Source organism: Cyclopterus lumpus, chromosome 14 (assembly GCF_009769545.1).
Source record: "Cyclopterus lumpus isolate fCycLum1 chromosome 14, fCycLum1.pri, whole genome shotgun sequence".
Classification (NCBI taxonomy): domain Eukaryota; kingdom Metazoa; phylum Chordata; class Actinopteri; order Perciformes; family Cyclopteridae; genus Cyclopterus; species Cyclopterus lumpus.
Window position 1 is genome coordinate 4,173,666 of NC_046979.1, and position 11,861 is coordinate 4,185,526.

General features: G+C 43.5%; 1 protein-coding gene across 1 annotated transcript in view; it reads right to left on the minus strand.

The window, feature by feature from the left end:
* Positions 1 to 1,665: 1,665 nt before the first annotated feature.
* The window catches only part of zbtb16a (zinc finger and BTB domain containing 16a), a 115,920-nt gene continuing 105,724 nt past the window's right edge, over positions 1,666 to 11,861 (minus strand). The window contains exons 6-7 of the mRNA XM_034550217.1: positions 9,460 to 9,630; positions 1,666 to 5,434 (exon numbers count right to left, since the gene is read on the minus strand). Of these exons, the coding sequence (XP_034406108.1) occupies positions 5,205 to 5,434; positions 9,460 to 9,630 (401 nt within the window). The 3' untranslated portion in view covers positions 1,666 to 5,204. The remainder of the gene's footprint in view (positions 5,435 to 9,459; positions 9,631 to 11,861) is intronic.

Consider the following 11,861-nt stretch of genomic DNA (forward strand, 5'->3'; position numbering starts at 1 on the left):
TGACAATTTTAACATCCCTTTCTAAATGCATTTTTTTTGTAGAAAAGAAGAAAAAAAGAGTACTTTAAAAAAAAAAACTGAAGCAAAGCAAAAAGGGGAATACCCCCCTAGTGCCAACCTTCCCAAAATGGAGGTTTTCTTTCTATTACATTTATGCTTTCAAGAGAAAGTACAAAGTTCTCATCAGCAAACCTGTTGCTGACAAAAGAAATAAGGGCTTAAGGGCCCTGGGCTTAAGTTTGCTTTGCAGAAAAAACAAATTTTAAAATGGAGCAGATTTATTTTTTTTTGTCCTCGAGAGTCTTTTGCACGTCTGGTTTTCCTGTAAAGTTTCCCGATGTTTGTTTTTTACGTGTCACTAAAAAAACTAAAAAATAAAATCGGGTCTGCGAAAAAAAGAATTGAATGCAGATTTAAAAGTTGCTATTTCAATAACATATTAAGGGTTTATTGCAGTCCTTCCAAAAAAAAAAAAAAAAAAAGGATGCCCTGCTCTATTAAAGGATTAAAATAATAATAAAAAAAATAAATCAGGTCATTTTTTTTTTTTTTCGAGCGTCATGACATCCCTAGGGTGCTGGAGACACCATTTTTTAAATTTTCTTCTGAAAATACGGAAACTAAGCAGATATAGATGGATATTTTTGTTGAACAAATTCCATTTTTAGGCACAAAGATAGTACAGAAACATCGGAGGAACACTGAGGGAAGAACTATATATCGATGCCAATGTATATATATATATTTTTTTCCAACATAGAGAAAAAAAAAGTGGCATAGAGTATCATTTTATTTTGTATCTGATCTGATTAGTGCATTTTTTCCACTAATACACACACACACACACACACGCACGCACTCACGCACAGTTACACACACACTCTTTTACGCACTCTTTCACGCGCACGGGAAAAAAAAAAGTAGAAAACATTCAGAGGACGATGATAGGAATAATGTGACTGATCAAGGTCTTGCATTGTGGTGGTTCAGGCTGAGCCGTGGGTATATTATAGTGGGGTGGGTATTATACGAGGGTGGAAAAAAGCCCCCTCAGCTCACAGTGTTTGAGAATAAAATGGCAAAGACACCACGGGACATGCCGTCCCTTCTTCTTTTCTTTTTCAAATACAAAAAAACAAAAAGACATGTTGACAGTCAAGTTTGATTGAAAAGTTGTAAATGACACGTACTAATTGGTCGGTTTGGCAGCCCCCCCCCACCCCCTTGCCGTCCCATATTTTATCATCCTTTTTTTTGTTTTAGTTTTTTTTGTTGTTGTCACATACAGACACTTTGTAAAAAAAATTGTGGCGGATAGATTTAGTCCTTTCACCTACAATGCAATTGACATCCAGAAAGCAACACTTATTATTACAACATGTTCACACACACACACACACACACACACACGTGTTTTTTTTTGTCCAACAATATCAAAGAGGAACAAGGCAAAAATGATTCACACCCAGAGAGGAAAAAAAAAAAAATACAAATATTTGTGCCCTGCTTGTAACCCTCCACAAATGGAAATAGGACTGACACTGAATACAAAAATATCACATTTTTTTTATATCAAATTGCCTCTGTTGGCTCTTGTTCAGGAATACGCTCATTTCTCAAGAGAGCTCGTCAAGCCGAGACAATCTCTATTTTTAACCTTCTGGCTTTTCTTTTTTTTTTTTTTTTTTTTTGATTACCACTTGCAGTTCCAATTGTCCAACGCACTTCTGCATCACTGCACATATGACCTGTCCTGGGCGGTTCAGTGTTTTTCCTTTTTCTTTTTTTGATGATGAACCTTCTTTTTTTAAATTTTTTCACATTACAAAACTACACTTCTATTCACATATTTTCAAGTTTTAATTCTTGTTTTTAAACCCTCTTGACAGCAATAGTACTTCCTCTCATCTGCCGCGCATCCCTCATCACTTAAGGCTTCAAAATTGTTTGTTTTTTTTCTTTCTCTGCTCTTCTGTTGTTGGAGGTGCAGGAGGAGGGGGGGGGGGAGTATAAGAGGAGAATGAAAAAAATCCATTTGAATTACTTTCCAAATCCTATCAACCTCTACTTGTGTTATCTCTTATGCTTTTATACACACAGACAATCGTAAATCAACTTTTGAAGAAAAGAAAGAAGCATGAGATGAAGTAGCAATGATAAAATAATGCAAAACACAAAAATAAAAATGTGCTTTTGCCCCCCCCCCCAAAAAAAGAAAAACAAAACTTAGAGGTAGCTTTTATAACGACCGACCAAACCTTCCGTCTCTTTAACAAGCGGGGTTAATAATACCAAGTTTGGTAACAAGTAATGCACAAAGAAATACACAACATGACAAAAACTAAATCTCTTCACCGCGGCACTTAATTTCTCTGCGTACACATTGCTTCATCACATCGTGCAATGCATCCTTTTTTCGACGCACACTCATGAACACACACACACGCGCGCGCGCGCGCGCACACACACACACACACACACACACACAGAAGGTGTGCCAATGAAACCCCACCCCCAACAAAAGGGAAAAATTAAAATACACACACGAGCAACATGAGGTCACAAAACGAAGTAATTCAAGTACGATGCGTTGAGATCAAACTCAAGGTCAATAGTAACAACAGCAAGAACGGCAACAACAGCAACGACGGCAACAACGACGACGACGACGACGACGACAACAACAACAACGACGACGACAGAGAGACGAGCGAGAGACGAAACGCAGGGACAAAACCACAGAGAAAGAGTCGATTCATTCTGTCGTCTTACTGGTCGCCCCCCTCCCCCCCCTAAGCTGCTGGGCAGTGTCTTGTCCCATCAGTGATTTTCCCCTCTTTTTTCCCCCCACTGGCTATTTGGATGGGTGATCACCCACGGCAACGCTGTGACATTAAAGCCGTGGGTTCAACCATAATACCTGCGGCGGCGTCAGTCATTTAGGTCTAATGATGCGTTTCAGAGGCGTCAGAAATTCCCACCTTCTTCTCGAACAACAAAAAAAATAAAAAAATAATCAAGATGCAGTCAATGTCAATGTTTTAGGAATTTTAGGCGCCATTTAAACAAATGTACCTGCGATGTCGACGACAGGATAAGGGGCCCTAAAGGGGCGAAGGGGGTTGGGGGGGATGTTCTCAAAAAAGAAAATTCCATCCGCTTTACCACCTTTTATCAGTGCACGTTAAATGTTTGAATTTTTGAACATCACAGGACGTCACGGTCTTGATTATGTGATATGTTCCAGACCCTTCTGTCAGATCATTTTTGTCTAATCTTACCCAGAACACCCCCCGATGGTTTTAAAAAAAAATGTGAAATAGAATTTTACAGCTGCGAGCTAAAAGCGCGTTGCATGGGGAACTGCATCTGAATGTTGGATGGGGGGGGGGTTAGAGTAACAACAACCTCCGAGGTGGGAATTACAGGTTTCTGACTTCCATTGAAAGACCGGCATTAACCCGCGATGCATTTCGACACCAGCCGAGTGCTGAGCTGACTCAGTCATTCACATTCATGTTTGGATACCACATAACGGTCTTCAACCTGCCACCCCACCAAACGTAAAAAAGGTGCGCGAGCGAAGGCATTCCCAGCCCTCCTTCAACATTCACGACGAGCAGTCGAAGTCACGGGACTCCCACGAAAAAGCAGCCCCCCCCCCCCCCCAAAACTGTGTCAGTTTGTGTAGTTCATCATTAGTTTGAGATAATGATAGGTCTGGTTAAATGTACACGATATAAGCAGTCCAGTTATCTATGGCCGAGTAGGTGGATATGCTGGGTTTAAATGTGGCATACTGTAATAGCCAGTTATTGTTTAATGGAAAATATATATATAGCTTGCAGACATCAAACAAGAGACCGTTGTCGTAAATTAGTTTGACCTGTGCAATCAAGCCACGATAAACTATGACGTAGAGCTAAAAAAATAGACGATTGAAAAGTGACACAAGTCGGCACCCCGAGAACCGCGGGGTGGCCAGCGGCGACTCAACGTTCTCCGGCCCTCATCTGACCGAGATGCAGAACCAGGAAGACTGCTGAGAAAACTGGGGGAAGACTCCCCCCCCCCCCCCAAAAAAAAAAAAAAAAAAAAAAGCAGCACTAGCATCTCCATAACAACCAAACGGGTGCTTGGTTTGCAGTATTTTTGTGCTCCCATTCATCCAGTTCAACTGTTTCGATTCTCAGGGGCTATCTCACCGCCACCGCCGGGGTCGGAAAGGATCTCATGTACGAACGGGGTTACCCTGACGACCTGTGTGTCTACGTGCGTAGCTAGAAATGCCTGGAAGTTGCAAAACAGATAAATCTCCCATCGGGGATGGAAAGTATCAAGGAACATGATCGTCCAATGCAGTTTATATCAAACTCTGCAGCATATGTTTATTTAATCCGGGTTGTTTGGGGAGGTGAAACTGTTGGAAAATATGTCTCAGTTCCCCGAGATAACTTTGTTGTGGCTTCATAACTACCATCGCATCGAGGTTTGTGGAGAAGGTATTTTTGGCTTCTGAAAGCCAACGGTTCATCGAAACCTGGTTGGATGATGGACTGGTGTGTGGGGGGGGGGGGGATTTTGCTCACGTGATTGAAACTAGTATGATTAAGCAGGGCGAAGGCAAACAAACCATATAAAAAATGGAACAAAACGAAACAAAAAATCTCCCAAAAAAAAAAAAGAAAAAAAAAAAAAAAAAGGAGTGATGCCAAGCATGTGCAGGTTCAGATAGCCCTTGAGAATCTGCTTTCTCACTCACGGCAGCATCCAAAAAGTCACTTCCTTGCAGCTTCGCTCGCTCTATGGCGCCGCATGAAATGACCTGAAACAATAACACAGTTGCAGATGTAGTGAATGACCCGGTGAATCCGAACTATGGTGGAGAATCTCTCTCTCTCTCTCGCTCCGTGTCCAAGTCTTCCTCCTCCTCTTCTTAGCACTTTTGTCCCACTATCACCACCCTTTAACCGCGTCGGCCCGGCGGCGCCTTTGCATGAAAAGTAAAAACAGAAGAAAAAAAACGAACCCTCTCTCTTTCGGGGGAGGGGGGTTCCTCTTGCCGTCGACATTCCTAAATGGTCAACGCTCCACTACAGCCTCCTATCCGCTCAATTACATTCCCCCTTACCTCTCAACCCCGCCCACACCTACACCCTCACGCGTACCCTCCCCCTCTCCATCTTCGTCTACTCTCCCGGGCCTCAGACATAGCAGAGGTACAGGTAGGTCTTCTCTATGCGCCAGTCTGAGGGGACGTCTTCGGGCTTGTGGCCTTTCATGTGCTTCTGCATGGCTGACAGGCTGGCGCAGTAATCCAGGCAGATGGTGCATTGGTAGGGCGAGGCGCCGTTGTGGGTGCGCAGGTGCTTGATCATGGCCGAGTAGTCCCTGGATCGCTGGTGGCAAAGCTTGCACTCAAATGGCTTCTCACCTAAGGATGATAAGGGTCAGGGGGGGGGGGGGGGGGGGGGGGGGGGGGGGGGGGGGGGGGGGGAGACAACGATTATGTTAGCCAAAGTGCAATTCAGTGGCAGTATTGTGTCATTGTTGAGACGTTGTGATGCGCCCCTTTCATGAGGAAACAAATGCATTTGATATCCACATGGAAAGGATGCATTGGTCTGTGAAGTGCTCTGATAAACACAGCGTCTTCACGAAACACCGTCACATTATTTAAACGCAATGTGAACATTCACTCATATCTACCAATACTAATAAAGCCCTTGCAGTTCCTTCCAATGGTGAACTGGAAGGAACTATAAAAAAACTCTTAAAAAAAAAAAAAAGGCCCCGTACCAACAATGTAATATTATAGTTTGCATAAAAGGATGGGGCGGATCTTCGATGCCTTGATAGCCAAATTACTGTGGCCATTTGCAGTATAATTACAACTTGGCTCTTATATTTTTTTTTGTGGTTTTGCACATCAGTCCTGTCAACACCCCTTATTGCACAGCACAACTGTGTGTGCAAAAGTAGCGTAAGTATGCTACGCTAGTCAAACTGGCTAACCTGGGGGTTTGTTCTAAACCTCTGATTGTCTGACTGTCAGACTTCTTTTTAGTAATTGTAGCAATTAACTCAGTGACTGATGCTTTTTTTAAATTACTAATAGGAATGCTGGCCAAAGCTACACTGATACAACCAACATATATATCCTTTCAAGGCAAAATGTTGTCTGATTTCACCCTGCTGGCCCGTGAGAAATCCTGGTGGCGTTATGATAATTGGACTGTGCACATAGTAAGAGACAAAACCCGATAATTAAATCCCAAAACTGTCTTCTGAACAGCAGCGTGCAGCCGTAAAAAGACCACGCTAACTCTTTTAGGTCATTGCAACAGCCCCCCCCCCCCCCCCCCCCCCCCAATAATTGATGCAACTCAAAAAGAGAAAGGAGAATAAAAGCATGAACAGTAGCGGCTTGTTCACCTCTGAGAGACAGTATCAACACAGTGCCAGTCAGGTCCATTAAACTACCCCCCGAGCAGCTAACAAATGCTCTTCTAATTACTCTTGTGGTTGGGGCGATACAAATCCTTTGTGTGCAGTTGTTATCAATTCTGCTTTTATTAAAAAGACACCAATGTATTAGGATTTTGGAACCATGCACGGCTATTTTTCACATCATGCTGTGCAACAAGAAAATTAAAAAGAGATGTCCTGCTATTAAATATAATGTGGTGGTATTAACTGTCAAACTGGCTTTTTCCCTATTCATGCTTTCCTTTTTGAAAAACATAAAAAAAGCACTCAGGAGTTACAACATCTAAATGCAGATGACATCTAAGCATATACTTAAATAAATCACGTGCATGTAAACTTCCAAGTCTAAAGGCTTCTCAAGTTATGATATTCATCCAGGGTATTAAACTGATTTAGCAGTAAAAAAACAAACAGGTTAAAAAGATAAAGATAGAAGCTAAAGCGGCATAGAAGTGCTAACGCTAGTTAACGATGTGCTAACGTACTGTGCTAATGTTAGCTCCACAAGTTCTTACGTATAAACGTAACATTTTATAAACGTTTATCTTCTTCCAACCTATTAAAGCCTTTGACCATGACACCCACATAAACCAGACAAAAAAAATTAAGGAAATCTTAGAATTAACGCTAGTTAATGATGTGCTAACGTACTGTGCTAATGTTTGTGCATCTCTGTGTCCGGACACAGCTAATCTCGCAGACCGTTGCACCATAATGCAAAATATATTTTTTTTAAAGTGTCTGGTTTTGTGGGTGTCATGGTCAAAGGCTTTAATAGGTTGGAAGGAGATAAACGTTTATAAAATGTCACGCTTTTACGTAAGAACTTGTGGAGCTAACATTAGCACCGTACGTTAGCACATCATTAACTAGCGTTAGCACTTTAGCTTCTATCTTTATCTGTTTAATACCCTGGATGAATCTCGAGAAGCACAAGACCAATCTCACTATCAGAGATAATAAGAAGAACCGAATCATAACAACAACAAAAAAACCAGTTACACTTTAATTCTGAGAATACTCAGAAGCTATGATCTAAATGGGGAAAAAAATTACAGGAATGTGTGATGTTTCAATTTCTTTTACAATCCACATTTAACCAATCTGGTACATTACACAAAATACAACTCCTTCCATGGAGAAATCCTGAATGTGTCATAAATCAAAGTGTGTGGGGCGGCTCTCTTGCTGTGGGGGGGCTTATATTCAAGGAGCACATTTCTATTCAGCAACAGCAGCCATCCTAAATGTGCTAATGATTTGAGCGATGGCGGGGAATAATCCACCAGTGCTCATGCCGGCAGACGCAAATTAGACATGTAAATGCTGACCTTTACCAATGGCATTTGAAATGAGCTGTCGGATGTGATCTAGCCCAGCGCTCGCTGTCAGCCCTTCAGCTGGAGCCTCGCACATGTGTGCTGGCTCCAGCTCGCACATGTGTGCCTCCCTCATGTCTACACGCTGCTCGTCCTTTTTAGGGAGCCCCGGTTAACCTTGACCTCTGTGGGGTGGGGGTGGGGGGGGGTGGGGGGGTCAGGGTTACTGCGGCATTCAGCCAATAAGCACGAACACCGTGTTGCAGGTCGTCGTGCGTTGCTCCGCAGCAGCGTGGACACCTGCATTTATGCTGCTATTGACAACCAAACTGTAAACACGTTCGCCTCAAATAACTAACTAATAATGAATTGCAAATGGGGCCGAGGTATTGATCCGATCATTGGCATTTGGGATGTGTGGAAAGAAAGGGGCGGCCGCGGTGGATGCGAGGGGGGGGGGGGGGGGGCGTTAGGTTGCCAATGTCGATGATTCATCAAGCAGCTCCCTTTTGTGCGCTGTGGCCTTTGACTGTGAGCTTGTCACTTGCTCTTGTTATCTGCTGTTGCTCCACGGCTTAACGCAAAGCCCCCTCCCCCACACAAAAGGGGAAAGGGTGGATGAGGGGGGGGGGGGGGAGCCAATTATTGGACAGGCCGCCTTGATAGTGTGGCTTAACAGCTGGCTTATTGAATGGAGATGAGAGTGTGCTGCTGCTGCTGCTACACGTGTATGTGTGTGTGTGTGTGTGTGTGTGTGTTAGAGAAAAAGAGATGGTGAGGAAGCATAAAGCCTTGGCCGTGTGCCATCCTGGTGAGCACTCATGATATCCTCACTCAGTCTGCTACGTAGCGCGCGCTCATTCTCCAGGGCAGCCAGCTTATCACCGTGTCAACATCTTTATGGGGCTCTAAATATACTGGGATCAATACAAAGTCTTCGGAGACATTCGTCTACTGTATCACGGCAACAAAGATATTCATCTAGTCTGGTCTGTCCTTCCTTGCAACCATGGATGTCCGACGACAGGGTCCTTTCACAGGCACCAAAAAAAACGGCATCAATATATTTCAACACCGTCTTATTATGAGATATAATGTCGCACTCATTTCAAATTGGGGGAAGAATGGGACGACGTCTCACCGACACCATTTGAAAGTGTTTATGATACTGTATGTATTTTAAACACAATGTGTTTCAATGATCCCAGGAATAGTTAAAGTTGTTAGCTTAGCATAAAGACAGCTGCCAACCCCCGCTAATCGACATTCGATCTTGGTTGTTTGATGAAGGATTGTAATTCTAGGGAGGGACTTATACTGGTTAACTGTCTTGGCAGGCAAAAGCCGCAGCTTTTCCAGTATTTTCTTTTCTCACAATGGGGTTGCCAGGTTTGATCCCGTTGCGCCTGCAACGAGACCAAAACCTCTGCTCAGAGACCACATCTGGCAACCTCTGAGCCTATAGCTTTAGATGCTGCAAGAGATGCTCTGGGCGGAGGGATTAAACCGTTGTAAATCAAGAAAATAGTTGCAGCACAAACGGTTTTCCCTCTCCTTTTGATCATCGACATTAAATCAAAACCAGCAGCGTCTTTCCGTTCAAACGGCCTTCTTTTTTGTCGGGAAACAGGACCCATTTTGATCACAGTACCTGTGTGCACACGGTAGTGGGTTTCCAGCTGGTGCTTGAGGCTGAACTTCTTCCCGCAGCCGTTACATTCATAGGGCTTCTCCCCGGTGTGGATGCGCTTGTGGCCCTTCAGCGTGCTCTCATCTCGGAAGCAGCTCCCGCAGAACTCGCACTCGTACGGATGGTCCCCTGCTGGAAACGTGGAGGAGACAACAGGAGCAAAGCTGACATCATCTGCGCACAAAGTCTTGCTGAGGGGGGGGAAAAAAAATAAAAATGAAAAAATGGCAACGGAACAACACTTCTTTGAGCATTTGTGAAAACACAAGACTCAAGGGCGGGATTAACAGACGGAGTACGAGGGCCAGAAACATGAAAGCTTTACTTTAAGTGCACAACCTTCATTTGAATATTGTTAAAACGTTAACTAAAGTCAAGTTTTGCCACGTTTATGGTGGGTTGGCTCTCGCTAGCATCAGTATGGTTGGATTCACAGCACCCCAAAAAAACGACTTTGACACTCGACATTACAGAATGTTCTTTTTTTTTTTTCCTCCCCCTGATTGTTTTTGTGGGTTTATGCACAACGCCGGAACAGTAGGTGTTTACGCTCTAATGGATGCCCACTTAACAGCTCTAATACCAGAAGACAATGCAACCCATCTGTTGTCTTCTCTACAAATCACCTGCACTGTTGTTTGCTTTGTGCAAAAAATAAATCGTATACCCGTCACGGCCGTTGAGGAGATGCGTTATTGACCAGCACGTCCCGGTCTCACAACACTTTACCGGATAACCTGACTGACTATATACGTGACTGTATAGCTAACACACACACCTAATTATTCCATTTTACATTATTTCAACCCTCCTATTTTTGACTGAAATCCAATTTATGCTCGTCTTTTTAAATTTTTTTTATATATTGCGCCGTGTTTCTTTTCTTTATGCCTTTTTGGTTTTATGGAAAGCACTTTGAAGGTGCTCTCCAAAATAAAACTCGCCTCGCCTTTAATTCGAGAACTCACAAAACACGTTGATTCCTCAACTCCCTTCAAGGCAGATGGGTTGTTTAATGAAAGGCTGTCAAAAAAAAGATTTAAAGAACATATGGACCTGGAAGCCAATCACGGCCCTCGATCTGTTTTGGTTTGAATATTGCAGCAGGTTAACAAAAAGGAAGAAACAGGGAGAGGGGGGGGGGCGTCGGCTTGTTTCATGGACTTCATTCGAATCACCGTTTTGCTCTAAATTAAAACACCATCACAGCTCACAAAGACACAGAGAACTCATTCATCTCTGAAACGCTAAGCGCTGCAGATGCATCGCTTCGAGCCAAACGTCGCGCACAACCTTGTTCACTGTGACCAATCGTACGCTGATTTCTGCTTCTGAAAACGTATTAACGCACGGCCACTGTAGATGAAGAAATAACTGGTAGAGATCCAGGTGGAAATTACGCCGCCGCCTCTTCACATAGAAAACAGTTGTTTAGTGGCGAATGTAAAATGCGGGGCCCCCCTTTAATAGAAATAATAACTTTTTTTTTTGTCAAATGAGAAGAAACTGAAAACGAAGTTGTGGGCAAATTCATCGTTCTCGCTTCTATTTCAATGCATCGCCTCATCGTCAGCGTGCAGTCACTTTCTATTCAACTCTACAACGTATTCTCTCCCGTTGTAGACTTATTCCAGACACCAGGCTGGCAGTGGATGTACAGTACACGTGTGTGCCTTCAGAACATTTAAATAAAAATGGACAACAGGCATCTCGTTTTTTTTTCTCCTCAAGCTGCACAGATCGTAATGGATGTTCAGATGTCCATAATCTGGGATGTTATGATTTGCAGGAGGCCCTCATCACCAGCCGTCCAAACACTAATTGTATTCCTGTCGTTGATGAGGAACTGTTCCTTGCATCATTTACCGACCCCCCCCCCCCCCCCCACACACACACACACACACACACACACACACACACAATCTCCGGCCAAGTAATGTTGTGGATGTTTAGTAATGTATTTCACACCAGCGCTGCAGGTTTAAGTCACCATCGATGACCTATGCCTTTCATTATCTGCCTGTCCGAGCAGCGACGTGCCAGGGAATAAATTGCATTTCTCGTTATGTGCTACGCCCCTGCTGTTGAGAGACAATTTCACTTGCATATTTTATAATTCGCAGCCTGTATACGGCACGTGTGAAGTTTATTTAGGGGGGAAGAGACTGACAGAGGGGATGGAACAGGGGATGATGGATGGACACCCTTTTAAATGCTGATGCCATGTTAGGTGTGCTATACTTTCATGGGAGACAACGTCGTCTGTGCCTTGTGAGGTTGGACGCCTTCCCATTAAAAGGGAAGCTTTGATGGGGATGGAAGGTGTGTGTGTGTGTGTGTGTGTGTGTGTGTTAAATCTGAGA